The following is a 25612-nucleotide window of genomic DNA, read 5'->3' as shown; positions in this document are numbered from 1 at the left end:
GGTCTCCCTCCTCAGCACGGACTACAAAATTTTCGCCAGGGCGATGTCTGCTCGCCTTGGTGCCGTGCTGGACCACATGATCCACCCCGACCAGTCATACACGGTCCCGTACGGACAATCCACGACAACATCCATCTGGTCCGGGACCTCATCCATTGTTCCCAAGAGGCTGGTCTGTCGGTCGCCTTCCTATCCCTCGACCAAGAGAAGGCGTTCGACAGGGTGGATCACGACTATCTGCTCGGAACTCTGCGCGCTTTCGGGTTCGGGACACATTTCGTCGCCCGGATCCGACTTTTGTACGCCGCCGCAGAGTGTCTGATTAAGGTTAACGGGTCCTTGACGGCGCCCCTTCGCTTTAGGAGAGGGGTGCGCCAGGGATGCCCCATGTCCGGCCAGTTATATGCTGTTTGCGTGGAGCCTTTCCTGCGCCTCTTGCGGACGAGGTTGACGGGACTGGCTCTGCAAGGGCCGGGCGTGGAGGTCGTCCTCTCGGCTTACGCCGATGACGTGCTCCTCGCGGTAGAGGATCCCGCTGACCTGCGGAGGATGCGTGAGTGCCAGGAGATTTACTCGGCCGCGTCCTCCGCCAGGATCAACTGGGAGAAATGTTCCGGACTCCTGGTGGGTCAGTGGCGGGTGGACTCCCTGCCGGAGGAGCTCAGGCCTTTTGCCTGGAGCACGACCCATCTCCTCTATCTGGGAGTCTACCTTAGCCCCGACGAGGGAGCCTGGCCGGCGAACTGGCAGGAGCTGGAGGCCAAGGTCGCCGCTCGCCTAGGGCGCTGGACAGGACTGCTCCGAGTGCTGTCCTACAGGGGTCGAGCGCTAGTCATAAACCAGCTGGTGGCCGCAATGCTGTGGTACCGGCTGGTCACTTTGACCCCTCCCCCTGCGTTTGTCGCCAAGATACAGAAGAAGCTGGTGGACTTCTTCTGGAACAACAGGAAGCACTGGGTCTCTGCCGCGGTCTTGAGTCTCCCGCTTGAGGAGGGCGGTCAGTCGTTGGTGTGCATCAGCGCCCAGCTCGCGACTTTCCGTCTTCAGACCCTGCAGAGATACCTTTACGTCGAGCCCCCTCCTAGGTGGTGTGCTCTGGCGAGGTATTTCTTCCGCCAGCAGCTCGACCTCAATTATGACACGCAGCTCCTGTTTGTGAACTTGGGGGGTGCCAGGACCGCCCTCTGGGAGCTGCCTGTCTTTTACAGGGAACTCATCAGGGTCTGGAACAAAGTCTCCACCAAGCGCAGCTCTCCGCCGGCTGGAGTGGCGGCCGTCCTGCAGGAACCGCTGCTCGGGAATCCGTACCTCCACGGCCGAGGCTTTATGTGGCGGTCGGAAGAGAGGGCTGTGGCTGGTGAGGTGACCAGGGTCAGGGACCTGCTCGATGGCGGAGGAGCGGGCTGGATGGCGCCAGACACGCTGGCGCGGCGCCTAAATTCTGCCAACGTCCGCCACGCGGCCGATGCCATCGAGTCGCTAAAAACAGCTCTGGGCCCTGACTCCGTTAGGTGCATCGAGGAGGCTCAAGCACGTGGGGAGATCCCGTCCGAACTGACCCCCGTCCGGACGGAATTCCTCATCGGCGCCAAACCCCGGAACCTCCCTCGGGGGCCGGCGCCTCACAACTTGAGCCGCCTCGGGGAAATCCCCTCCGTGCCTTTCAGTTCCGCGCGGAGGGGTTTCCTGTACGGGCTGCTCCTGCACACCCTCAACTTTGCCATCCTCGCCGGCCGTCCGGACACGCCATGGCGTACCATCTTGCCGTCCGGAGGAGGCGGGGGTCCCCGATGGAGGGCACTCTACGCAGGGGTCCTCCCACTATTCATCGGGGACTTGGCCTGGAGGGTGGTGCACGGAGCAGTGCCGTGCAACAAATTTTTAAGCCGGTTCACGGACTCTCAGGTCGCCTGCAATTTCTGCGGTCTGGAGGAGTCCGTGTTCCATGTTTTTATTGAATGCACGAGGTTGCAGCCCCTGTTCCACTATTTGAAGGGGCTGCTCCTGAAATTCTGGCTGCACTTCAGTCCCACTCTCCTGATCTTTGGGCACCCTGTGCGGAGGGGAGCGGGTAGGTCCGAAGGCCTCCTCGTAGGACTGCTCCTGGGCACGGCCAAGGGTGCCATCAGCCGGTCCAGGCAGCGGGCGGTCGAGGGGGTCGTTCAACCTGACTGCCTGCCTCTCTTCCGCTCTTACATCCGGTCCAGGGTGTCCTTGGAGATGGAGCACGCGGTGTCCACTGGTACGCTCGCGGCCTTCCGCGAGAGGTGGGCACCGGAGGGACTGGAGTGCATCATCACGCCCGGCAACCAAATTTTAATTTGATTTTACGTTTTAAAGTTAATTTGTTTTAATTGCCGGTGCTTTTAGTGTCCCCTTCCCTTTTATAGGGGGCACTGGGGAAAAATTGTGATTTTAGTGCCCAAAAAAAAACCAAAAAAAGAAAAACACAAAAAAAAACAAAAAAAAAGGGGGGAAAAAAAGGGCCTTGTAAATGTCTGGAGTGTCACCCAGGTCGGGTGGCACCGTTTAATGTCTTTATGTTTTGCAGGTAAACTCAAAAGAGTTTCATGCACAAGGGACCAATCGTGGAGCTGTGGAGGCGTGTCCTGCTCAGTTGGAGCTGTGAGCAGTGAGTGGAGCTGCTAGCAACTTGAGCTCCTGCCTGGAGAGCCCTGAGACCAGCCCAGGAAAAGAAGGAAGGAAGGGGCTTCAACACCAACTTCTATCCAGAGGGAGAGGAGGAGAACAGAAAACTTTAACATCTTTATTACCATTCTGCAAAGAGTTGGAGAGAGGGGGAAAAGAACAACAACATCCAGTGTGGAAGGAGGGAGACTCTACATTCTACAGGTGGGTGTGGGTGCATTTCCCCAAACAGACTTTGTTGTATCGGTGGGGGGAGGAAAGAAGACCACTGAGGGCCGGAACATCGCGGGGGGTGTGTGTGTGTGTGGTAGTGTGCGTGGGGGCCGTGCTTACAACTGGGTCCCCCCCACAATTGGAACCCCCCCCCACCCCCCCCCCCAATTGCCTAGCCTGGGATAGCTGGAGCTACCAGGCTGAAGATTGTTGTTTTTCTTAATCACCCAATTAAAGATCGTTGGGAGTGACTGGTGGCTCCAGCTACCCCAGGTGAAGACATCTTCTCCCCCCACCTGAAGACCACCCCAAAGACTTTTTGTTTTGCCATCTGGGGAGTGCACCCACCCACAGCTGCGAGGGGAGACCTGCCCTCGCAGCCCCCCCCCCTTCCCACCCCCCTCTCTCTTTCTCCGTTACCCTCTGTTTCTCCCCTCTCTCTCTGAGGCCCCTTTTCTTCCTAATTTTTAAAAAACAAAACCCAATTAAGACAACTGAGCAGAGGGAGCAAGGCCTCTCCCCAATTGTCAACGAGGGGAGAGGTGCCTCGTTAAGGGCTCCTCTGCTCAGTTAATATACGAGGCCATTAAAGACCATTAAGGCCTGTGACTTTGGGGTGGGTGTAGCCCTTAAAGGGATCCCGTGATGGCGACCCCATCCACGCCGGTGGCAGGGCCAGCAAGGACGTATGCGCAGGTGGCAACCGCTTCCACGGCCCCTCCTGCGCCACCCGCTGCCCTGCCACCTTTCAGACTCATTACTAAAAAACACGGGGTCAAGAGCTACACTCACCCCACAATGACCATCGAGGAGTGCGTGCGGGCGATGGCTGGGGTAGTCGGCCCCTCGGCCATTGTCGCAGCCTCCAAGATGTCTGGGAAGGCCGTGTTCTTCCTGGGGTCGGAGCGGGCGTTGTCCCTGGCCCTTGAAAAGGGGCTCACGGTGGGCGGGACGTTCCTGCCGGTGGACCCTCTCGAGGCCACCGCGCAGAGGGTCATCATTTCAAACGTCCCGCCCTTTGTTCCCGCTGAGCTCCTCCTCCCTCACCTACACCAACTGGGGGAGGTAAGGTCGGGGATCAACCCCATACCGCTCGGCCTCAGGGAGAACAGCCTGCGCCACGTGTTCTCCTTCCGCCGCCAGCTCTTTGTCCGGCTGGCGCGGGAGGAGACGACGGAGGGAAATTTTAATGTGGTGCACGAGGGGACTGCCTACCGCGTCTTCTGGACGTCGGACGGCGTGCGGTGCCATGCCTGCAGGGAGGTGGGGCATGTTCGTAAGAACTGCCCCGCCTCCAAGGCCGCCAAACCACCGAAGGCGGCCAAGGCTGGCGCCGCCGCCACCCCTCCCCCAAGTTGCGTCCGCGTGCCGGGAGCCATGGGTGCGCGGGCATCGTCGGAGGCCTTTGTTTTCAGGGCCTCCGGCGGGGGGGAGGGAGAGCGTCCGACCGGAAAGAAGGCGCGGAAGAAGGCGAAACATCTAGAGGCGGGTCCCCTCGGTGCGCCAGATAATTTGACCACCGCGCTCAGCCCAACCCAGTCACCGGCGAGCGCGTGGTGCCCAGAGCCCGTGCCCGAGCCCATGAATAACACCACAGAGGGGCCCGGGCGCGGGAAAGGAAAGGAAAAGGGGGGGGCGGAGCGGGAGGCCTCGGCAGACATGGGGGTCTCCCTGCCTCCGCGCACCCCCAGGAACAAAAGGAGGCGCGGCTCCGATGAGGCGGAGGGGGAACAACATCCCTCCGCGGAGGAGTCGGTGCCCGCCGCGTGTCCCGCGTCCCCCATCAGCGCTCCCAAATTGCGCTGCAGGCGCGAAGAGTCTGTCCCCGGGGAGGGTGAGGCAGTCGAGGCTGCCCAGCCGCTGCCTCCTGGGGATGGCATGGAAGATCTGCCTGTCGTGGGGGGCGTGGGGACCGTGGAGGAATGCGTAGCCGCCGGGCCGGGCGTCCCGGGGACTGAGGCGGGCGAGGCCGAAAAGGCCGAACCTGAGCCCGCCCAGCCAATACCCAACTTCCCCCGGGAGTCGCTCGACCCGGCAGAAAAACAATTTATTGGTTTTAATGACACTGTAGATGCTGGGCCGGGGGGTGGCAGCGGGGAGGGGGAGGAACACCCATCCTCGCCCCTTACTTTGGAGCTGGAGCACTTGGAGGGCCTGGGGATTTCCTATGGCCGGGTCTCTCCTTGTTCTCCGGTTCCTGGGGCGGAGGGGGAACCCCTTCCGCTGTCATTTCCCGACCCAGCACCATTTTTAAAAGAGCCCAGTGGGGACTCCTCTGCCGACGATCCTGGGGGTGGGATCGGGGCAGTGCCAGGGCCGGTTGGAGCGGCCGGTTCATTTGCCGTACCTTGTGCGGTCGATGGGCTGGCTGCTGGCGGCCACCTCCCGGAGGAGGACGGGGACTCGGTGGGGGACGCGGGTGAAGACCTAGAGACCACCGCCAGTGAGGCGGTGGATCTGCTCGCGGCCGCCGCTGAGGCCCTCCTCATTCCTGCAAAGGAACTCCGGGACTTTTTGGCCCAGAGCCGGGGTCGCCGCGACCAAGCCCGACTGGCCCTGGAAAAATGGTCCGAGCCAGAGCTGATCAAGGGGTCCGTCCGCGCCGCCGTTAAAACCTTGGCCGCGGGCGGGCCCTTGACAAAGGAGCAGCACCTTGAGCTGCGCGAGCTCGAGGGACTCCTCGCTGGGCTGCGGAGGGAGCGGAGTTCAACAAAAGACTCCGCTCCCTCCCCCACAATAGGTTAAGGTAGAGGTTGCACTATGCTTTTGCCATGAAGATAACCATAGCCAGCCTCAACATCAACGGCGGCAGAGGGGCACGCCGTAGATTTGACAATTTTTCGCTCCTGCGGGAGGGGAAATATGCGGTGTGCTTCCTGCAAGAAACCCACACCGTTCCGGGAGACGAAGCCACGTGGCTCCTGGAATGGCAAGGAGAGGTCCGCATGAGCCACCTCACCGCCATTTCTAGTGGGGTGGCCATCTTGCTGGGCCCGCATTTTCAGCCGGAGATCTTGGGGGTCGAGGAGCCCGTGCCGGGCCGCTTGCTGCACGTAACGGTTCGCCTGGGGGACGTGCCGCTCCATCTCGTGAACGTGTACGCCCCTCATCCCGGCCCGCAGCAAACGCGCTTCTTTGAAGAGGTGTCCGCTCTTCTTGGCTCCGTCGACGTCGGCGACTGCATTGTCCTCGGGGGGGATTTTAACTGCACCCTCGAGGCGAGGGACCGCTCCGGTGCCCCGCAGTGCATGACGGCGATGGAGAAGTTGAGGGACCTGGTCGGGTCCTTCGACTTGGTGGACGTCTGGTGAAATCTCCACCCCGACTCCAGCGCCTTTACTTGGGTGAGGCCTGGAGTTGGATGGTCTAGAGTCGACCGCCTTTACGTGTCTCGGGCGTACGTTTCCTGCGTCCCGGCGGCCTCCATGCGGCCGGTGCCGTGTTCGGACCACCACCTGGTGTGGGCGGAGCTCGCTCCGCTCCGCGCGAGGACGGGGTCCGCGTACTGGCACTTTAACAACCGGCTGCTGGAGGACGTGCGGTTCCAGGACTCGTTCCGTCGATTCTGGTCCGACTGGAGAAGGAAGCAGGGGGGCTTCCCCTCCTTGAGGCTATGGTGGGACGTGGGCAAGGCTCACGTCCGCGTCTTCTGTCAAGAGTACGCGAGGGGGTCGACCAAGAGGCGGGCGGCCAGAGTCGGGCGCCTAGAAAAAGAGGTGCTCGACCTGGAAGCCCGTCTCGGTCAAGTCGTCCAGGACCCGGCCCTGCGGACGGTGTACGAAGCGAAGAAGGCCGCGCTGAAGGACCTGCAGCTCGTCGGGTCCCGAGGCGCGTTCGTGAGGTCGCGGATCCGGTTCCTGCGGGATCTGGACCGCGGCTCCCCCTTCTTCTACTCGCTGGAAAAAAGGCAGAGTGTCCGTAAGCAGCTCTTGACGCTGCTGGCCGACGACGGCTCTCTCGTCTCGGATCCGGAGGGCGTCAACAACAGGGTCCGTGAATATTACGGGGCTCTGTTCTCTCCGGATCCGTCCAGCGAGGAAGCGCGTAGAGTTTTGTGGGAGGACCTGCCGAAGGTCGGCCCGGAGGGCGCCGAAAATCTGGAAGCTCCGCTAAGCCTGGCGGAGCTGACCGGTGCCCTCGCCCGGCTCTCGAGGGGAAAATCCCCGGGGCTGGACGGGCTGACCGTGGAGTTCCACAGGGCGTTCTGGGACGTCCTGGGGAGCGACTACGCGCGGGTCCTGGGGGAAAGTCTGGCGACCGGGGAGATGCCCCTCTCTTGGCGCAGGGCAGTCATCGTCCTGCTGCCTAAGAAGGGCGATCTCCGCCTCCTTAAGAACTGGCGCCCGGTCTCCCTCCTCAGCACGGACTACAAAATCTTCGCCAGGGCGATGTCTGCTCGCCTTGGTGCCGTGCTGGACCACATGATCCACCCCGACCAGTCATACACGGTCCCGGGCCGGACAATCCACGATAACATCCATCTGGTCCGGGACCTCATCCATTGTTCCCAGGAGGCTGGTCTGTCAGTCGCCTTCCTATCCCTCGACCAAGAGAAGGCGTTCGACAGGGTGGATCACGACTATCTGCTCGGAACTCTGCGCGCTTTCGGGTTCGGGATGCATTTCGTCGCCCGGATCCGACTTTTGTACGCCGCCGCGGAGTGTCTGATTAAGGTTAACGGGTCCTTGACGGCGCCCCTTCGCTTTAGGAGAGGGGTGCGCCAGGGATGCCCCATGTCCGGCCAGTTATACGCCGTTTGCGTGGAGCCTTTCCTGCGCCTCTTGCGGACGAGGTTGACGGGACTGGCTCTGCAAGGGCCGGGCGTGGAGGTCGTCCTCTCGGCTTACGCCGATGACGTGCTCCTCGCGATAGAGGATCCCGCTGACCTGCGGAGGATGCGTGAGTGCCAGGAGATTTACTCGGCCGAGTCCTCCGCCAGGATCAACTGGGAGAAATGTTCCGGACTCCTGGTGGGTCAGTGGCGGGTGGACTCCCTGCCGGAGGAGCTCAGGCCTTTTGCCTGGAGCACGACCCATCTCCTCTATCTGGGAGTCTACCTTAGCCCCGACGAGGGAGCCTGGCCGGCGAACTGGCAGGAGCTGGAGGCCAAGGTCGCCGCTCGCCTAGGGCGCTGGACAGGACTGCTCCGAGTGTTGTCCTACAGGGGTCGAGCGCTAGTCATAAACCAGCTGGTGGCCGCAATGCTGTGGTACCGGCTGGTCACTTTGACCCCTCCCCCTGCGTTTGTCGCCAAGATACAGAAGAAGCTGGTGGACTTCTTCTGGAACAACAGGAAGCACTGGGTCTCTGCCGCGGTCTTGAGTCTCCCGCTTGAGGAGGGCGGTCAGTCGTTGGTGTGCGTCAGCGCCCAGCTCGCGACTTTCCGTCTTCAGACCCTGCAGAGATACCTTTACGTCGAGCCCCCTCCTAGGTGGTGTGCTCTGGCGAGGTATTTCTTCCGCCAGCAGCTCGACCTCAATTATGACACGCAGCTCCTGTTTGTGAACTTGGGGGGTGCCAGGACCGCCCTCCGGGAGCTGCCTGTCTTTTACAGGGAACTCATCAGGGTCTGGAACAAAGTCTCCACCAAGCGCAGCTCTCCGCCGGCTGGAGTGGCGGCCGTCCTGCAGGAGCCGCTGCTCGGGAATCCGTACCTCCACGGCCGAGGCTTTATGTGGCGGTTGGAAGAGAGGGCTGTGGCTGGTGAGGTGACCAGGGTCAGGGACCTGCTCGATGGCGGAGGAGCGGGCTGGATGGCGCCAGACACGCTGGCGCGGCGCCTAAATTCTGCCAACGTCCGCCACGCGGCCGATGCCATCGAGTCGCTAAAAACAGCTCTGGGCCCTGACTCCATTAGGTGCATCGAGGAGGCTCAAGCACGTGGGGAGATCCCGTCCGAACTGACCCCCGTCCGGACGGACCCCCGTCCGGACGGAATTCCTCATCGGCGCCAAACCCCGGAACCTCCCTCGGGGGCCGGCGCCTCACAACTTGAGCCGCCTCGGGGAAATCCCCTCCGTGCCTTTCAGTTCCGTGCGGAGGGGTCTCCTGTACGGGCTGCTCCTGCACACCCTCAACTTTGCCATCCTCGCCGGCCGTCCGGACACGCCATGGTGTACCATCTTGCCGTCCGGAGGAGGCGGGGGTCCCCGATGGAGGGCACTCTACGCAGGGGTCCTCCCACTATTCATCGGGGACTTGGCCTGGAGGGTGGTGCACGGAGCAGTGCCGTGCAACAAATTTTTAAGCCGGTTCACGGACTCCCAGGCCGCCTGCAATTTCTGCGGTCTGGAGGAGTCCGTGTTCCATGTTTTTATTGAATGCACGAGGTTGCAGCCCCTGTTCCACTATTTGAAGGGGCTGCTCCTGAAATTCTGGCTGCACTTCAGTCCCACTCTCCTGATCTTTGGGCACCCTGTGCGGAGGGGAGCGGGTAGGTCCGAAGGCCTCCTCGTAGGACTGCTCCTGGGCACGGCCAAGGGTGCCATCAGCCGGTCCAGGCAGCGGGCGGTCGAGGGGGTCGTTCAACCTGACTGCCTGCCTCTCTTCCGCTCTTACATCCGGTCCAGGGTGTCCTTGGAGATGGAGCACGCGGTGTCCACCGGTACGCTCGCGGCCTTCCGCGAGAGGTGGGCACCGGAGGGACTGGAGTGCATCATCACGCCCGGCAACCAAATTTTAATTTGATTTTACGTTTTAAAGTTAATTTGTTTTTAATTGCCGGTGCTTTTAGTGTCCCCTTCCCTTTTATAGGGGGCACTGGGGAAAAATTGTGATTTTAGTGCCCAAAAAAAAAACAAAAAAAAAAAAGGAAAAACACAAAAAATAACAAAAAAGGGGGGAAAAAAAGGGCCTTGTAAATGTCTGGAGTGTCACCCAGGTCGGGTGGCACCGTTTAATGTTTTATGTTTTGCAGGTGAACTCCAAAAAGAGTTTCATGCACAAGGGACCAATCGTGGAGCTGTGGAGGCGTGTCCTGCTCAGTTGGAGCTGTGAGCAGTGAGTGGAGCTGCTAGCAACTTGAGCTCCTGCCTGGAGAGCCCTGAGACCAGCCCAGGAAAAGAAGGAAGGAAGGGGCTTCAACACCAACTTCTATCCAGAGGGAGAGGAGGAGAACAGAAAACTTTAACATCTTTATTACCATTCTGCAAAGAGTTGGAGAGAGGGGGAAAAGAACAACAACATCCAGTGTGGAAGGAGGGAGACTCTACATTCTACAGGTGGGTGTGGGTGCATTTCCCCAAACAGACTTTGTTGTATCGGTGGGGGGAGGAAAGAAGACCACTGAGGGCCGGAACATCGCGGGGGGTGTGTGTGTGTGTGGTAGTGTGCGTGGGGGCCGTGCTTACAACTGGGCCCCCCCCACAATTGGAACCCCCCCCACCCCCCCCCCCAATTGCCTAGCCTGGGATAGCTGGAGCTACCAGGCTGAAGATTGTTGTTTTTCTTAATCACCCAATTAAAGATCGTTGGGAGTGCCTGGTGGCTCCAGCTACCCCAGGTGAAGACATCTTCTCCCCCCACCTGAAGACCACCCCAAAGACTTTTGTGTTTTGCGATCTGGGGAGTGCACCCACCCACAGCTGCGAGGGGAGACCTGCCCTCGCAGTCCCCCCCCCTTCCCACCCCCCTCTCTCTTTCTCTGCTACTCTGTTTCTCCCCTCTCTCTCTGAGGCCTCTTCCCTTCCAAATTTACAAAAAAAAAACCCAATTAAGACAACTGAGCAGAGGGAGCAAGGCCTCTCCCCAATTGTCAACGAGGGGAGAGGTGCCTCGTTAAGGGCTCCTCTGCTCAGTTAATATACGAGGCCATTAAAGACCATTAAGGCCTGTGACTTTGGGGTGGGTGTAGCCCTTAAAGGGACCCCGTGATGGCGACCCCATCCACGCCGGTGGCAGGGCCAGCGAAGACATATGCGCAGGTGGCAACCGCTTCCACGGCCCCTCCTGCGCCACCCGCTGCCCTGCCACCTTTCAGACTCATTGCTAAAAAACACGGGGTCAAGAGCTACACTCACCCCACAATGACCATCGAGGAGTGCGTGCGGGCGATGGCTGGGGTAGTCGGCCCCTCGGCCATTGTCGCAGCCTCCAAGATGTCTGGGAAGGCCGTGTTCTTCCTGGGGTCGGAGCGGGCGGTGTCCCTGGCCCTCGAAAAGGGGCTCACGGTGGGCGGGACGTTCCTGCCGGTGGACCCTCTCGAGGCCACCGCGCAGAGGGTCATCATTTCGAACGTCCCGCCCTTTGTTCCCGCTGAGCTCCTCCTCCCTCACCTACAACAACTGGGGGAGGTAAGGTCAGGGATCAACCCCATACCGCTCGGCCTCAGGGAGAACAGCCTGCGCCACGTGTTCTCCTTCCGCCGCCAGCTCTTTGTCCGGCTGGCGCGGGAGGACACGACGGAGGGGAATTTTAATGTGGTGCACGAGGGGACTGCCTACCGCGTCTTCTGGACGTCGGACGGCGTGCGGTGCCATGCCTGCAGGGAGGTGGGGCATGTTCGTAAGAACTGCCCCGCCTCCAAGGCCGCCAAAGCACCGAAGGCGGCCAAGGCTGGCGCCGCCGCCACCCCTCCCCCTAGTTGCGTCCGCGTGCCGGGAGCCATGGGTGCGCGGGCATCGTCGGAGGCCTTTGTTTTCAGGGCCTCCGGCGGGGGGGAGGGAGAGCGTCCGACCGGAAAGAAGGCGCGGAAGAAGGCGAAACATCTCGAGGCGGGTCCCCTCGGTGCGCCAGATAATTTGACCACCGCGCTCAGCCCAACCCAGTCACCGGCGAGCGCGTGGTTCCCCCGAGCCCGTGCCCGAGCCCTTGAATAACACCACAGAGGGGCCCGGGCGCGGGAAAGGAAAGGAAAAGGGGGGGGCGGAGCGGGAGGCCTCGGCAGACATGGGGGTCTCCCTGCCTCCGCGCACCCCCAGGAACAAAAGGAGGCACGGCTCCGATGAGGCGGAGGGGGAACAACATCCCTCCGCGGAGGAGTCGGTGCCCGCCGCGTGTCCCGCGTCCCCCACCAGCGCTCCCAAATTGCGCTGCAGGCGCGAAGAGTCTGTCCCCGGGGAGGGTGAGGCAGTCGAGGCTGCCCAGCCGCTGCCTCCTGGGGATGGAGTGGAAGATCTGCCTGTCGTGGGGGGCGTGGGGACCGCGGAGGAATGCGTAGCCGCCGGGCCGGGCGTCCCGGGGACTGAGGCGGGCGGGGCCGAAAAGGCCGAACCTGAGCCCGCCCAGCCAATACCCAACTTCCCCCGGGAGTCGCTCGACCCGGCAGAAACACAAACTGTTTTTAATGAAACTGTAGATGCTGGGCCGGGGGGTGGCAGCGGGGAGGGGGAGGAACACCCACCCTCGCCCCTTACTTTGGAGCTGGTGCACTTGGGGAGCCTGGGGATCTCCTATGGCCGGGTCTCTCCTTGTTCTCCGGTTCCTGGGGCGGAGGGGGAACCCCTTCCGCTGTCATTTCCCGACCCAGCACCATTTTTAAAAGAGCCCAGTGGGGACTCCTCTGCCGACGATCCTGGGGGTGGGATCGGGGCAGTGCCAGGGCCGGTTGGAGCGGCCGGTTCATTTGCCGTACCTTGTGCGGTCGATGGGCTGGCTGCTGGCGGCCACCTCCCGGAGGAGGACGGGGACTCGGTGGGGGACGCGGGTGAAGACCTAGAGACCACCGCCAGTGAGGCGGTGGATCTGCTCGCGGCCGCCGCTGAGGCCCTCCTCATTCCTGCAAAGGAACTCCGGGACTTTTTGGCCCAGAGCCGGGGTCGCCGCGACCAAGCCCGACTGGCCCTGGAAAAATGGTCCGAGCCGGAGCTGATCAAGGGGTCCGTCCGCGCCGCCGTTAAAACCTTGGCCGCGGGCGGGCCCTTGACAAAGGAGCAGCACCTTGAGCTGCGCGAGCTCGAGGGACTCCTCGCTGGGCTGCGGAGGGAGCGGAGTTCAACAAAAGACTCCGCTCCCTCCCCCACAATAGGTTAAGGTAGAGGTTGCACTATGCTTTTGCCATGAAGATAACCATAGCCAGCCTCAACATCAACGGCGGCAGAGGGGCACGCCGTAGATTTGACAATTTTTCGCTCCTGCGGGAGGGGAAATATGCGGTGTGCTTCCTGCAAGAAACCCACACCGTTCCGGGAGACGAAGCCACGTGGCTCCTGGAATGGCAAGGAGAGGTCCGCATGAGCCACCTCACCGCCATTTCTAGTGGGGTGGCCATCTTGCTGGGCCCGCATTTTCAGCCGGAGATCTTGGGGGTCGAGGAGCCCGTGCCAGGCCGCTTGCTGCACGTAACGGTTCGCCTGGGGGACGTGCCGCTCCATCTCGTGAACGTGTACGCCCCTCATCCCGGCCCGCAGCAGACGCGCTTCTTTGAAGAGGTGTCCGCTCTTCTTGGCTCCGTCGACGTCGGCGACTGCATTGTCCTCGGGGGGGATTTTAACTGCACCCTCGAGGCGAGGGACCGCTCCGGTGCCCCGCAGTGCATGACGGCGATGGAGAAGTTGAGGGACCTGGTCGGGTCCTTCGACTTGGTGGACGTCTGGCGAAATCTCCACCCCGACTCCAGCGCCTTTACTTGGGTGAGGCCTGGAGTTGGATGGTCCAGAGTCGACCGCCTTTACGTGTCTCGGGCGTACGTTTCCTGCGTCCCGGCGGCCTCCATGCGGCCGGTGCCGTGTTCGGACCACCACCTGGTGTGGGCGGAGCTCGCTTCGCTCCGCGCGAGGACGGGGTCCGCGTACTGGCACTTTAACAACCGGCTGCTGGAGGACGTGCGGTTCCAGGACTCGTTCCGTCGATTCTGGTCCGACTGGAGAAGGAAGCAGGGGGGCTTCCCCTCCTTGAGGCTATGGTGGGACGTGGGCAAGGCTCACGTCCGCGTCTTCTGTCAAGAGTACGCGAGGGGGTCGACCAAGAGGCGGGCGGCCAGAGTCGGGCGCCTAGAAAAAGAGGTGCTCGACCTGGAAGCCCGTCTCGGTCAAGTCGTCCAGGACCCGGCCCTGCGGACGGTGTACGAAGCGAAGAAGGCCGCGCTGAAGGACCTGCAGCTCGTCGGGTCCCGAGGCGCGTTTGTGAGGTCGCGGATCCGGTTCCTGCGGGATCTGGACCGCGGCTCCCCCTTCTTCTACTCGCTGGAAAAAAGGCAGAGTGTCCGTAAGCAGCTCTTGACGCTGCTGGCCGACGACGGCTCTCTCGTCTCGGATCCGGAGGGCGTCAACAACAGGGTCCGTGAATATTACGGGGCTCTGTTCTCTCCGGATCCGTCCAGCGAGGAAGCGCGTAGAGTTTTGTGGGAGGACCTGCCGAAGGTCGGCCCGGAGGGCGCCGAAAATCTGGAAGCTCCGCTAAGCCTGGCGGAGCTGACCGGTGCCCTCGCCCGGCTCTCGAGGGGAAAATCCCCGGGGCTGGACGGGCTGACCGTGGAGTTCCACAGGGCGTTCTGGGACGTCCTGGGGAGCGACTACGCGCGGGTCCTGGGGGAAAGTCTGGCGACCGGGGAGATGCCCCTCTCTTGGCGCAGGGCAGTCATCGTCCTGCTGCCTAAGAAGGGCGATCTCCGCCTCCTTAAGAACTGGCGCCCGGTCTCCCTCCTCAGCACGGACTACAAAATCTTCGCCAGGGCGATGTCTGCTCGCCTTGGTGCCGTGCTGGACCACATGATCCACCCCGACCAGTCATACACGGTCCCGGGCCGGACAATGCACGATAACATCCATCTGGTCCGGGACCTCATCCATTGTTCCCAGGAGGCTGGTCTGTCGGTCGCCTTCCTATCCCTCGACCAAGAGAAGGCGTTCGACAGGGTGGATCACGACTATCTGCTCGGAACTCTGCGCGCTTTCGGGTTCGGGACGCATTTCGTCGCCCGGATCCGACTTTTGTACGCCGCCGCGGAGTGTCTGATTAAGGTTAACGGGTCCTTGACGGCGCCCCTTCGCTTTAGGAGAGGGGTGCGCCAGGGATGCCCCATGTCCGGCCAGTTATACGCCGTTTGCGTGGAGCCTTTCCTGCGCCTCTTGCGGACGAGGTTGACGGGACTGGCTCTGCAAGGGCCGGGCGTGGAGGTCGTCCTCTCGGCTTACGCCGATGACGTGCTCCTCGTGATAGAGGATCCCGCTGACCTGCGGAGGATGCGTGAGTGCCAGGAGATTTACTCGGCCGCGTCCTCCGCCAGGATCAACTGGGAGAAATGTTCCGGACTCCTGGTGGGTCAGTGGCGGGTGGACTCCCTGCCGGAGGAGCTCAGGCCTTTTGCCTGGAGCACGACCCATCTCCTCTATCTGGGAGTCTACCTTAGCCCCGACGAGGGAGCCTGGCCGGCGAACTGGCAGGAGCTGGAGGCCAAGGTCGCCGCTCGCCTAGGGCGCTGGACAGGACTGCTCCGAGTGCTGTCCTACAGGGGTCGAGCGCTAGTCATAAACCAGCTGGTGGCCGCAATGTTGTGGTACCGGCTGGTCACTTTGACCCCTCCCCCTGCGTTTGTCACCAAGATACAGAAGAAGCTGGTGGACTTCTTCTGGAACAACAGGAAGCACTGGGTCTCTGCTGCGGTCTTGAGTCTCCCGCTTGAGGAGGGCGGTCAGTCGTTGGTGTGCGTCAGCGCCCAGCTCGCGACTTTCCGTCTTCAGACCCTGCAGAGATACCTTTACGTCGAGCCCCCTCCTAGGTGGTGCGCTCTGGCGAGGTATTTCTTCCGCCAGCAGCTCGACCTCAATTATGACATGCAGCTCCTGTTTGTGAACTTGGGGGGTGCCAGGACCGCCCTCCGGGAGCTGCCTGTCTTTTACAGGGAACTCATCAGGGTCTGGAACAAAGTCTCCACCAAGCGCAGCTCTCCGCCGGCTGGAGTGGCGGCCGTCCTGCAGGAACCGCTGCTCGGGAATCCGTACCTCCACGGCCGAGGCTTTATGTGGCGGTCGGAAGAGAGGGCTGTGGCTGGTGAGGTGACCAGGGTCAGGGACCTGCTCGATGGCGGAGGTGCGGGCTGGATGGCGCCAGACACGCTGGCGCGGCGCCTAAATTCTGCCAACGTCCGCCACGCGGCCGATGCCATCGAGTCGCTAAAAACAGCTCTGGGCCCTGACTCCGTTAGGTGCATCGAGTAGCCTCAAGCACGTGGGGAGATCCCGTCCGAACTGACCCCCGTCCGGACGGAATTCCTCATCGGCGCCAAACCCCGGAACCTCCCTCGGGGGCCGGCGCCTCACAACTTGAGCCGCCTCGGGGAAATCCCCTCCGTGCCTTTCAGTTCCACGCGGAGGGGTTTCCTGTACGGGCTGCTCCTGCACACCCTCAACTTTGCCATCCTCGCCGGCCGTCCGGACACGCCATGGCGTACCATCTTGCTGTCCGGAGGAGGCGGGGGTCCCCGATGGAGGGCACTCTACGCAGGGGTCCTCCCACTATTCATCGGGGACTTGGCCTGGAGGGTGGTGCACGGAGCAGTGCCGTGCAACAAATTTTTAAGCCGGTTCACGGACTCCCAGGCCGCCTGCAATTTCTGCGGTCTGGAGGAGTCCGTGTTCCATGTTTTTATTGAGTGCACAAGGTTGCAGCCCCTGTTCCACTATTTGAAGGGGCTGCTCCTGAAATTCTGGCTGCACTTCAGTCCCACTCTCCTGATCTTTGGGCACCCTGTGCGGAGGGGAGCGGGTAGGTCCGAAGGCCTCCTCGTAGGACTGCTCCTGGGCACGGCCAAGGGTGCCATCAGCCGGTCCAGGCAGCGGGCGGTCGAGGGGGGCGTTCAACCTGACTGCCTGCCTCTCTTCCGCTCTTACATCCGGTCCAGGGTGTCCTTGGAGATGGAGCACGCGGTGTCCACCGGTACGCTCGCGGCCTTCCGCGAGAGGTGGGCACCGGAGGGACTGGAGTGCATCATCACGCCCGGCAACCAAATTTTAATTTGATTTTACGTTTTTTAAGTTTAATTTGTTTTAATTGCCGGTGCTTTTAGTGTCCCCCTTCCCTTTTATAGGGGGCACTGGGGAAAATTGTGAATTTAGTGCCCAAAAAAAAAAACCAAAAAAGAAAAACACAAAAAAAAACAAAAAAAAAGGGGGGGGAAAAAAAAGGGCCTTGTAAATGTCTGGAGTGTCACCCAGGTCGGGTGGCACCGTTTAATGTTTTTATGTTTTGCAGGTAAACTCAAAAGCGTTTCATGCACAAGGACCCCCAGGTCCCTCTGCACCGCAGCATGTTGTAATTTCTCCCCATTCAAATAATATTGCCTTTTACTGTTTTTTTCCCAAGGTGGATGACCTCACATTTTCCGACATTGTATTCCCTCTGCCAAACCTTAGCCCATTCACTTAACCGATCTAAATCTCTTTGCAACCTCTCTGTGTCTTCTACACAACCCGCTTTCCCACTAATCTTTGTGTCAGCTGCAAATTTTGTTACACGACACTCTGTCCCCTCTTCCAGGTCATCTATGTATATTGTAAACAGTTGTGGTCCCAGCACCGATCCCTGTGGCACACCACTAACCACCGATTTCCAACCCGAAAAGGACCCATTTATCCCAACTCTCTGCTTTCTGTTAGCCAGCCAATTCTCGATCCATGCTAATACATTTCCTCTGACTCCGCGTACCTTTATCTTCTGCAGTAAACTTTTGTGTGGCACCTTATCGAATGCCTTTTGGAAATCTAACTACACCACATCCATCGGTACACCTCTATCCACCATGCTCGTTATATCCTCAAAGAATTCCAGTAAATTAGTTGAACATGATTTCCCCTTCATGAATCCATGTTGCGTCTGCTTGATTGCACTATTCCTATCCAGATGTCCCGCTATTTCTTCCTTAATGATAGCTTCAAGCATTTCCCCCCTACAGATGTTAAACTAACTGGCCTATAGTTACCTGCCTTTTGTCTTCCCCCTTTTTTAAACAGAGGCGTTACATTAGCTGCTTTCCAATCCGCTGGTACCTCCCCAGACTCCAGAGAATTTTGGTAGATTATAACAAATGCAACTGTTATAACTTCCGCCATCTCTTTTAATACCCTGGGATGCATTTCATCAGGCCCAGGGGACTTGTCTACCTTGAGTCCCATTAGCCTGTCCAGCACCACCCCCTAGTGATAGTGATTGTCTCAAGGTCCTCCTTTCCCACATTCCCGTGACCAGCAATTTTTGGCATGGTTTTTGTGTCTTCCACTGTGAAGACCGAAGCAAAATAATTGTTTCAGGTCTCAGCCATTTCCACATTTCCCATTATTAAATCCCCCTTCTCATCTTCTAAGGGACCAACATTTACTTCAGTCACTTTTTTCCGTTTTATATATCGGTAAAAGCTTTTACTACCTGTTTTTATGTTTTGCGGAAGTTTACTTTCGTAATCTGTCTTTCCTTTCTTTATTGCTTTATTATTCATTCTTTGCTGTCGTTTAAAATGTTCCCAATCTTTTAGTTTCCCACTAATCTTGGCCACCTTATATGCATTGGATTTTAATTTAATACTCTCCTTTATTTCCTTGTTTATCCACGGCTGGTTATATCTTCTCTTACCACCCTTCTTTTTCACTGGAATATATTTTTGTTGAGCTCTATGAAAGAGCTCCTTAAAAGTCCTCCACTGTTCCACCGTTTAGTCTACAGATTTCTTCTTCATTATCAACCACACAGCCAATTTTAGTATAATTTGCAAACTTCTTAATCGTACCCCCTACATTCATGTGTAAATCATTGTTATATAATCACAAAAAGCATGAGACCTGGTACTGAGCCCTGCGGAACCCCACTGGAAACAGCCTTCCAGTCACAAAAACACCCATCAACCATTACATTTTGCTTCCTGCCTCTCAGCCAATTTTGGATACAACTTGCCACTTTGCCCTGGATCCCATGTGCTTTCACTTTCCTGACCAGTCTGCCATGTGGCACATTATCAAAAGCCTTGCTATAATTGATATGCACTACATCAAATGCACTACCCTCATCGACTCTCCTGGTTACCTCATCAAAAATTCATTGCTGCTGCAGTTGTGAAGAGAACTTTTGAGGCACATCAGCAGACTTTCTGGGATACTTTGTCAAGACCTCACCAACACTTGAGTAACATTTATTCCAGAATTTTTCTGAGGACTTCACCTAAAATGAGTAAGTGCTGAGCTACTCCACCTTATTGGACACCTTATGGGAGTCACCAGGAGAAAGGGAGTGCTTGGTCATGGTCATCTGCGAGGGCACCCTCTTGGGTTGGACGAGGAATGGGAGGAGGACATGAGGCCTGGCAGAGCAGCACCAGATGCTGTAGAAGAGATGGACAGGAGGGCGAGGTGATGTCCTTCCCCCCCTGAGGGTACAAGACGTCCCTCCTCCTCTGGAACTCCTCCACCCCAGTCTCCAGTACCACATCCGAGAACCTTTGCACCCTCTCCCTCGGTCCCTGAGCCATCCTGCAATGTGCCGCTGTGTACCAGCCAGAGCACTCCACACCTTCAGTGGAAGTGGGTGCGAGAAGGCCACATATACTGCTCCATGAAAATGGTGTCTAATCAGCACTTGAGTGTTAAACCTGCAGGTTTGTGTTGTACCATCTCCAGCAAGTTCAAATTTTGGCATTCAGCAATTAGGACCCAAATTGTGTGCTAAATCCAGACTTTCAAATAGGTTAGTCTTATTAGCACTGCAGCCATTTAGCGCCTGTTTTCACCCTTTGGTCAAAATAACCCCCAGAATGTGGTGTGTGTGAGAATGTCTGAAAACAGGAGCCAGCCCCATTATTGTTACAATAGGGAAGTCTATGCTCTTGGGACATTCCAGCAGAGAAAAGCCCAACTACTTTAGTTACAAAGTGTAGAATTCACATCCTGGGATCGCGTCCCGAGGAATTGTGGCTCGGCTATGTCCAGTGCTCGATATGAACCTGAGTGATGTGAGTGTGGAGGTCTAGCCGTGTCCTCAGAGGAAGGAACTGAAGGTTATGAGACACGAACCAACTTATTACACGATTAATGTTGGCCAACGACCCACCTGACTGGACCAGCCCATTAATCACAGGCTTGCTACAGGTTAAATAATGTTGGCTAAGTATCTGATGTAAAGAAATATCAATCACAATATATCACCAACTAAACTCACCTGACATAGAACCAGCCGATATGTGACATTCCTATTTTAATGGTTGGATCCGTTGGTTCAGGTGGGCTGGTGAGTTCAGGAACTAGTACAACAAATACCCCGAATTTCTGTTGTATTGTGCCATTTACCAAGTATCCCTGAAGTCCCCAAGGTGCAGAGACAGGAACAATTGTATCTGCAGACAGAGAAAACACTGTTACAGCATTCTACTGGAAGGTCACCTGCGGCATTGCTCATGGTGAGTCTGAAGTTACAGGTTGGGGCAGGGGGACAGTGCTGGGGTGTGGAAGACACTCATGTGATACACTGAATCACAGAATGATAGAATGGTACAGCACAGAAAGTGGCTCGCTCTTTGTAGAGCTTTCTAACTAATCCACTCCCATGTTCGTAACCACAGCCCTGCATTTTTTCCCTTCAGCTATTTATCCAATTTTCTTTTGAATATTACTATTGAATCTGCTTTCACTCTGCTTTCAGGCAACAACTCTCTGTACAACACAATGTTTCCTCGTGTCGCCTCTGGTTCTGTTGCCAATCACCTGAAATCTGCCTCCTCTGGTTACCGACCCTTCTGCCACTGAAAACTGTTTCTCCTTATTTGTTCTATCAAAACCATTCATGATTTTGAACATCTTTATCAAATCTGCTCTTAACCTTCTCTAAACAGAACTGAGCCTCAGTCAGGACCCGGCATTCCAGTAGCAGCCAGTGAGCTGAGAGAAATGAAGAGTATGGGCTTCCACAAGGGTGTATGTGGACTCTGGTTCAGGTCTGGCAAAGAACCTTTATTATCCAGAGACAATTCAAGGGCCATGGCTGGAGTCGGAACATGAGCTTGGTATCCCAAACCCCCATGTGTGGGCAGCCTCGTCAGATTCTGGGCACACATGGCCTGCAAGCACCAAAGAAGTAGCCCATGTGGCACTTCTGCCCACCAGCAACATGTCAATGATCTCACAAACTGAGGCTGGGTCAGTTATGGAGGGCACAATGGGCACAATCCTAGCACAACCCTTGGGATTGAAAATGGTGGCATTATTTGGTCAGTGTGTCTCTCTATACAGGAAGTTTCAAAGAAAACATTTCAAACAGCGAAGGGTTGTTTTATATTCTATTGTTACATTGAAGGAATATCTCATGTACCTGCAGCATTCAAAAACCATGAATAATTCTGTAGTTTGTCCAGGCCAGTCGCGAGTGCACTCTTGATATCCATTCCATTAACCTCTATTTCAATCCATTGAACGGGTAAATATTCCATCTCGTCATAATTCTAAGAGAAAAGATATTAACACATGGCACAACTGTACAGTTACTGAAACAAATCTGTGTTGAGAGGACTGTCCGAGGTGCCCAGGTGTGGCAGCAGTATTCATGTCCTGGATGGACTGGGCTAGAAAGAGAGTTAGGATTTTATGATGGGCTCTTGGCCTCAGCTTCCTGTCTCTCTCACTCTTTCACCCTTGGTGATGTCCTGCACTATGGGCCTTGGTCCTTATGGGTTTTCAATAAGCAAACATGGAGAACATTATTAAAAGCCTCCCACACTGAATCAGTGCTAATGACCCATTGTCCAGGTACCGTGTTTCCCTGTGAGTCTTTTCCCACTTTATATATACAGGGAAATTCCACTGGGTTAGAAATTGGTCCGCATTTCTGTGAAGAAGACTGGGACAAAAAGGCATAATTTCAGAGTGCAAAGCCTCAGGCCCAATCTGTGCCTGCATTAAAGGCGTCACAATATTGATATGGCTTCGCCAGCATCCTGGGGGGCTGCCCAAAAAATGCGTTGGGTCTCTTACATATGTAAAGTAGGTGCCTTATGCTTGTTACAAGCTTCCTTTCAGAAACCGACTTGGATTGAGTGGAGCCAGGAGAAGCAGGAGTGCTCCCCGACTCCACAGTCCCTGCCATCGCCCCAATGCCCCCTCTCTGTGGCCACACCAACCCCCCACTCCCAGGGTTTAGCTTACAGCCGCTGCTGGAGAGACAAGTGGCCCGATATTCTTCTTAGTAAAATGAACAAGCTGCCCGTGGAGACACAGCAGGGGGTGACAGTAACCCATAAAATGTTAATGTGGCCCGAGGACCAATTTCGGGTCGACCTCAGGCCTCTCGGTTGGGACACGTGCTGTCGGCGCATCGCTCGTTATGGACTAAAAAACGGGCCATAAACCATTCCCACAGGTACAAACATAGAACGCAGTGAACTGCTAACTATACTCACGTTGAACTGAATCACTTCTATGGGCTGAGGGCAGCCATAGTCACCACAGAAATCGTACAAATCTTGATCTTGTTCCTTTGCAGCGATCTGACGTCCGAAGAGGACAGACACAGTTAAGCAGAGTCTCAGCATCTTGGTGTCCGCTCCGATCACTGTCGAACGCACTGAATGACTCTCAGTCCCTTCTGGTGTTTGAGCAGCGAGTTCACATCTTTTTATAGTGTTTTATGAAGACGGTTTTGAATACAGTTTAGCTGCAGGTAGGAGCGTTGTGTTGAAGAAATACCGTCGCTGACTGATTATGGAAATGTTACTCTGTTCCATCCATGTGATGGATTTAGAAATATTAACTCTCTGAGAGTCGGTTCCCGGGAAGTCTGAACATTTGGGGCAACCATTTTGCAATTATTCCAGCTCACACCCTTCGGGTTGCCAACCCTCTCTGTTTGGGATCTACGGGAATGGATGATTGATTTCCCAGGAGCTGGCCAATGGCTTAGCCATGCTGCTACCAAGAATGGCCTGCACTGTCTCTTCCCAGATGGTGAGGTGAGGCTAGGAATGGGAGCTGTGCCTTGTGATTGGTGCAGATTGCTGCAGGTGAGTGATCAGCATGGCCGGAGTCGTGCATTGAGCAGTGTGTGAGGCTGGTGAATCAGTTGGTAGGAAATGGCTTTTGAAGATGGAGTCACTGACTTTGACCCCTGGTCTGAGGCCATGAAGCTTCTTTGGGCACTGGAGCCAGGTGGTTGGGGCGACACTGCTGGCAGTGACGGCCTCGGTGATGTGGTCCCACATCATTCTTTCTGGAGGGCCTCCTGGCCCCTGTGGGCGGAGGACCTCTCCTGCAGTGTTGGCCCCCTGTACAAAGCTGGAGTGCTGCGTGCGAGACCCTGGGTGCCCTTCCCTGGCTTGCTCACCCATTTGTATTAGTGCTGAAGCACTTTTCCCATTTTTTGAGGTGTGGAAGGGAATTCAGCTTTAGGAGCTAAATACTTCCATTTGGGATTTCTTTTTAATGCTAATTTTTTTTTAAAGGCAGTCAGGGCTGAAAACTGCATTTTCTCCCTTCAATTTTATTTTGATCAGTTCAGAAGACATTGGCCTTTTAATATCCGACAATTCCTAGTGAATTTATTGCCTTGCTTCCAGAGATGGTTGGAAGATGGAACGCCGCTTCTGGACACCAACTTTGCCTCAAATGCCTGCACTAACTCCACCAGGAGGGTGTTACACAGTGAGTTAGTGCTGGGCTAAAAATCTTTCATCCCCAGCACGAATCTTTCTCTCTGACCGCCATGACCATTTTCAGTGGCCGTTAACCCGAGCCACCCCATTACTAAGGCAACTCTCGTGGCGGACTCAAATTTCTGGGCCCTGGAGTTTTATGAATGGAAATCTTCGAAGGTGGAAGACAAGTTTTTAAGAATGTTAAAAAAGCATACAGGATCCTTGGCTTTATAAACAGAGGAATTGATTAAAATACCAAGGAAGTTAGTGTAAAGTATTTACCAGGGAGACTAACAATGTGGACATGAAATTAGAAGAATGGATCAAAAAAGATACAAAGATATTTAAGACAGAAGGAGGGGAGATGATTGATAAACTAATCAAACTTTGGGAGTATAAACCCCTGGTCCAGATGGATTGTATCTGTGAATATTAAAACAAGCAAAGGGAGAGAAAGCAGAGGCACTATTATATATTGATAAATGTATAAAAGGGAATAGTGCCAGAGGACTGGCACACAACTAATGTGATTCCTATATTTAAAGTGGGAGATAGAACAAGTCCAAGGAGCGAAAGACTATTTAGCTTAAAGTCAGTGATGGGAAGGTTCATGGGGTCTTTACTGATTTACTCGATAAGGGTGGTATAATTGTGGATTATGATCTACTATGGTACAGAAAAGAAAACATAGAAACATATAAACATAGAAAATAGCAGGAGTAGGCCATTCGGTCCTTTGAGCCTGCACCACCATTCAATAAGATCATAGCTGATCATTCACCTCAGTACCCCTTTCCTGCTTTCTCTCCATACCCCTTGATCCCTTTAGCCATAATGGCCATATCTAACTTCCTCTTGAATATATCCAATGAACTGGCATCAATACTCTCAGCGGTAGGGAATTCCACAGGTTAACAACTCTCTGAGTGAAGAAGTTTCTCCTCATTTCAGTCCTAAATGGCTTACCCCTTATCCTTAGACTGTGTCCCCTGGTTCTGGATTTCTCCAACATTGGGAACATTAGAAGCATAGAAAATAGGTGCAGGAGTAGGCCATTCGGCCCTTCGAGCCTGCACCGCCATTCAATGAGTTCATGGCTGAACATGCAACTTCAGTACCCCATTCTTGCTTTCTCGCCATACCCCTTGATCCCCCTAGTAGTAAGGACTACATCTAACTCCTTTTTGAACATATTTAGTGAATTAGCCTCAACAACTTCCTGTGGTAGAGAATTCCACAGGTTCACTACTCTCTGGGTGAAGAAGTTTCTCCTCATGTCGGTCGTAAATGGCTTACCCCTTATCCTTAGACTGTGGCCCCTGGTTCTGGACTTCCCCAACATTGGGAACATTTTTCCTGCATCTAACCTGTCTAACCCCGTCAGAATTTTAACGTTTCTATGAGATCCTCTCTCATTCTTCTAAACTCCAGTGAATACAAGCCCAGTTGATCCAGTCTTTCTTGATATGCCAGTCCTGCCATCCTGGGAATCAGTTTGATGATCCTTCACTGCAGTCCCTCAGTAGCAAGAACTTCCTCAGTTTAGGAGACCAAAATTCTCATGGCAGAGGGGTCCCGACTATTTCTGTGATTGAGGAGCCTGAGACATACGAGATAACTACACACACACACAGACCCGAACACACAAGCTCTGTTAACTCAGTATCGGGCCGTGTTTGCTACTCACAAGCACAATTGTGGGCACTCAATACAGGAGGAGGTGGTTAACGGGCCGGCCCATGTTAAAGTAAAACAGTGCCCCATTCCAGCTGAGAGTCAGTTAGCGCTACAAACCACACTGGACACATTGCTACAGCAGGGCATTATACGGCAGGACATTTTTGCAAATAATTCACCAATTTTGTCAGTTAAAAAAGCAGATGGGAGCTGGCGGCTCACGATCGATTACCGAACCTTGAACACGGTAACACCGGCATATTCCCACATGCAGGGGGCACTGCAACAAGTCCCTAGGATTTCTTCGGCAGCTCCTCCCAAACCCACGACCTCCACCACCGAGAAGGAAAAGAGCAGCAGGTGCACGTGAACACCAGCACCTCCAAGTTCCTCACCAAGACATATCTCACTGTTCTTCATCGTCACTGGGTCAAGATCCTGCAACTTCCTACCTAACAACAATGTGGACATACCTTCACCACCGGACTGCAGCGGTTCAAGAAGAATGCTCACTAATGTTCCCTGTAAGCCCCGTGG

The 25612-nt window shown here is 56.2% G+C and overlaps 1 protein-coding gene across 1 annotated transcript in view; it reads right to left on the bottom strand.

Annotated features, from left to right (window-relative positions):
- Positions 1 to 22300, bottom strand: part of LOC139252347 (heme-binding protein 2-like) — a 52957-nt gene extending 30657 nt beyond the window's left edge. The window contains exons 1-3 of the mRNA XM_070873348.1: positions 22169 to 22300; positions 21085 to 21214; positions 19939 to 20113 (exon numbers count right to left, since the gene is read on the bottom strand). Of these exons, the coding sequence (XP_070729449.1) occupies positions 19939 to 20113; positions 21085 to 21214; positions 22169 to 22300 (437 nt within the window). The remainder of the gene's footprint in view (positions 1 to 19938; positions 20114 to 21084; positions 21215 to 22168) is intronic.
- Between the last annotated feature and the right edge of the window lie 3312 nt (positions 22301 to 25612).

The sequence above is a fragment of the Pristiophorus japonicus genome, unplaced genomic scaffold (assembly GCF_044704955.1).
Source record: "Pristiophorus japonicus isolate sPriJap1 unplaced genomic scaffold, sPriJap1.hap1 HAP1_SCAFFOLD_458, whole genome shotgun sequence".
In the NCBI taxonomy this organism is placed as follows: domain Eukaryota; kingdom Metazoa; phylum Chordata; class Chondrichthyes; family Pristiophoridae; genus Pristiophorus; species Pristiophorus japonicus.
The sequence above is the reverse complement of the archived record's forward strand: the minus strand, read 5'-3'. Positions and strand labels throughout refer to the sequence as shown.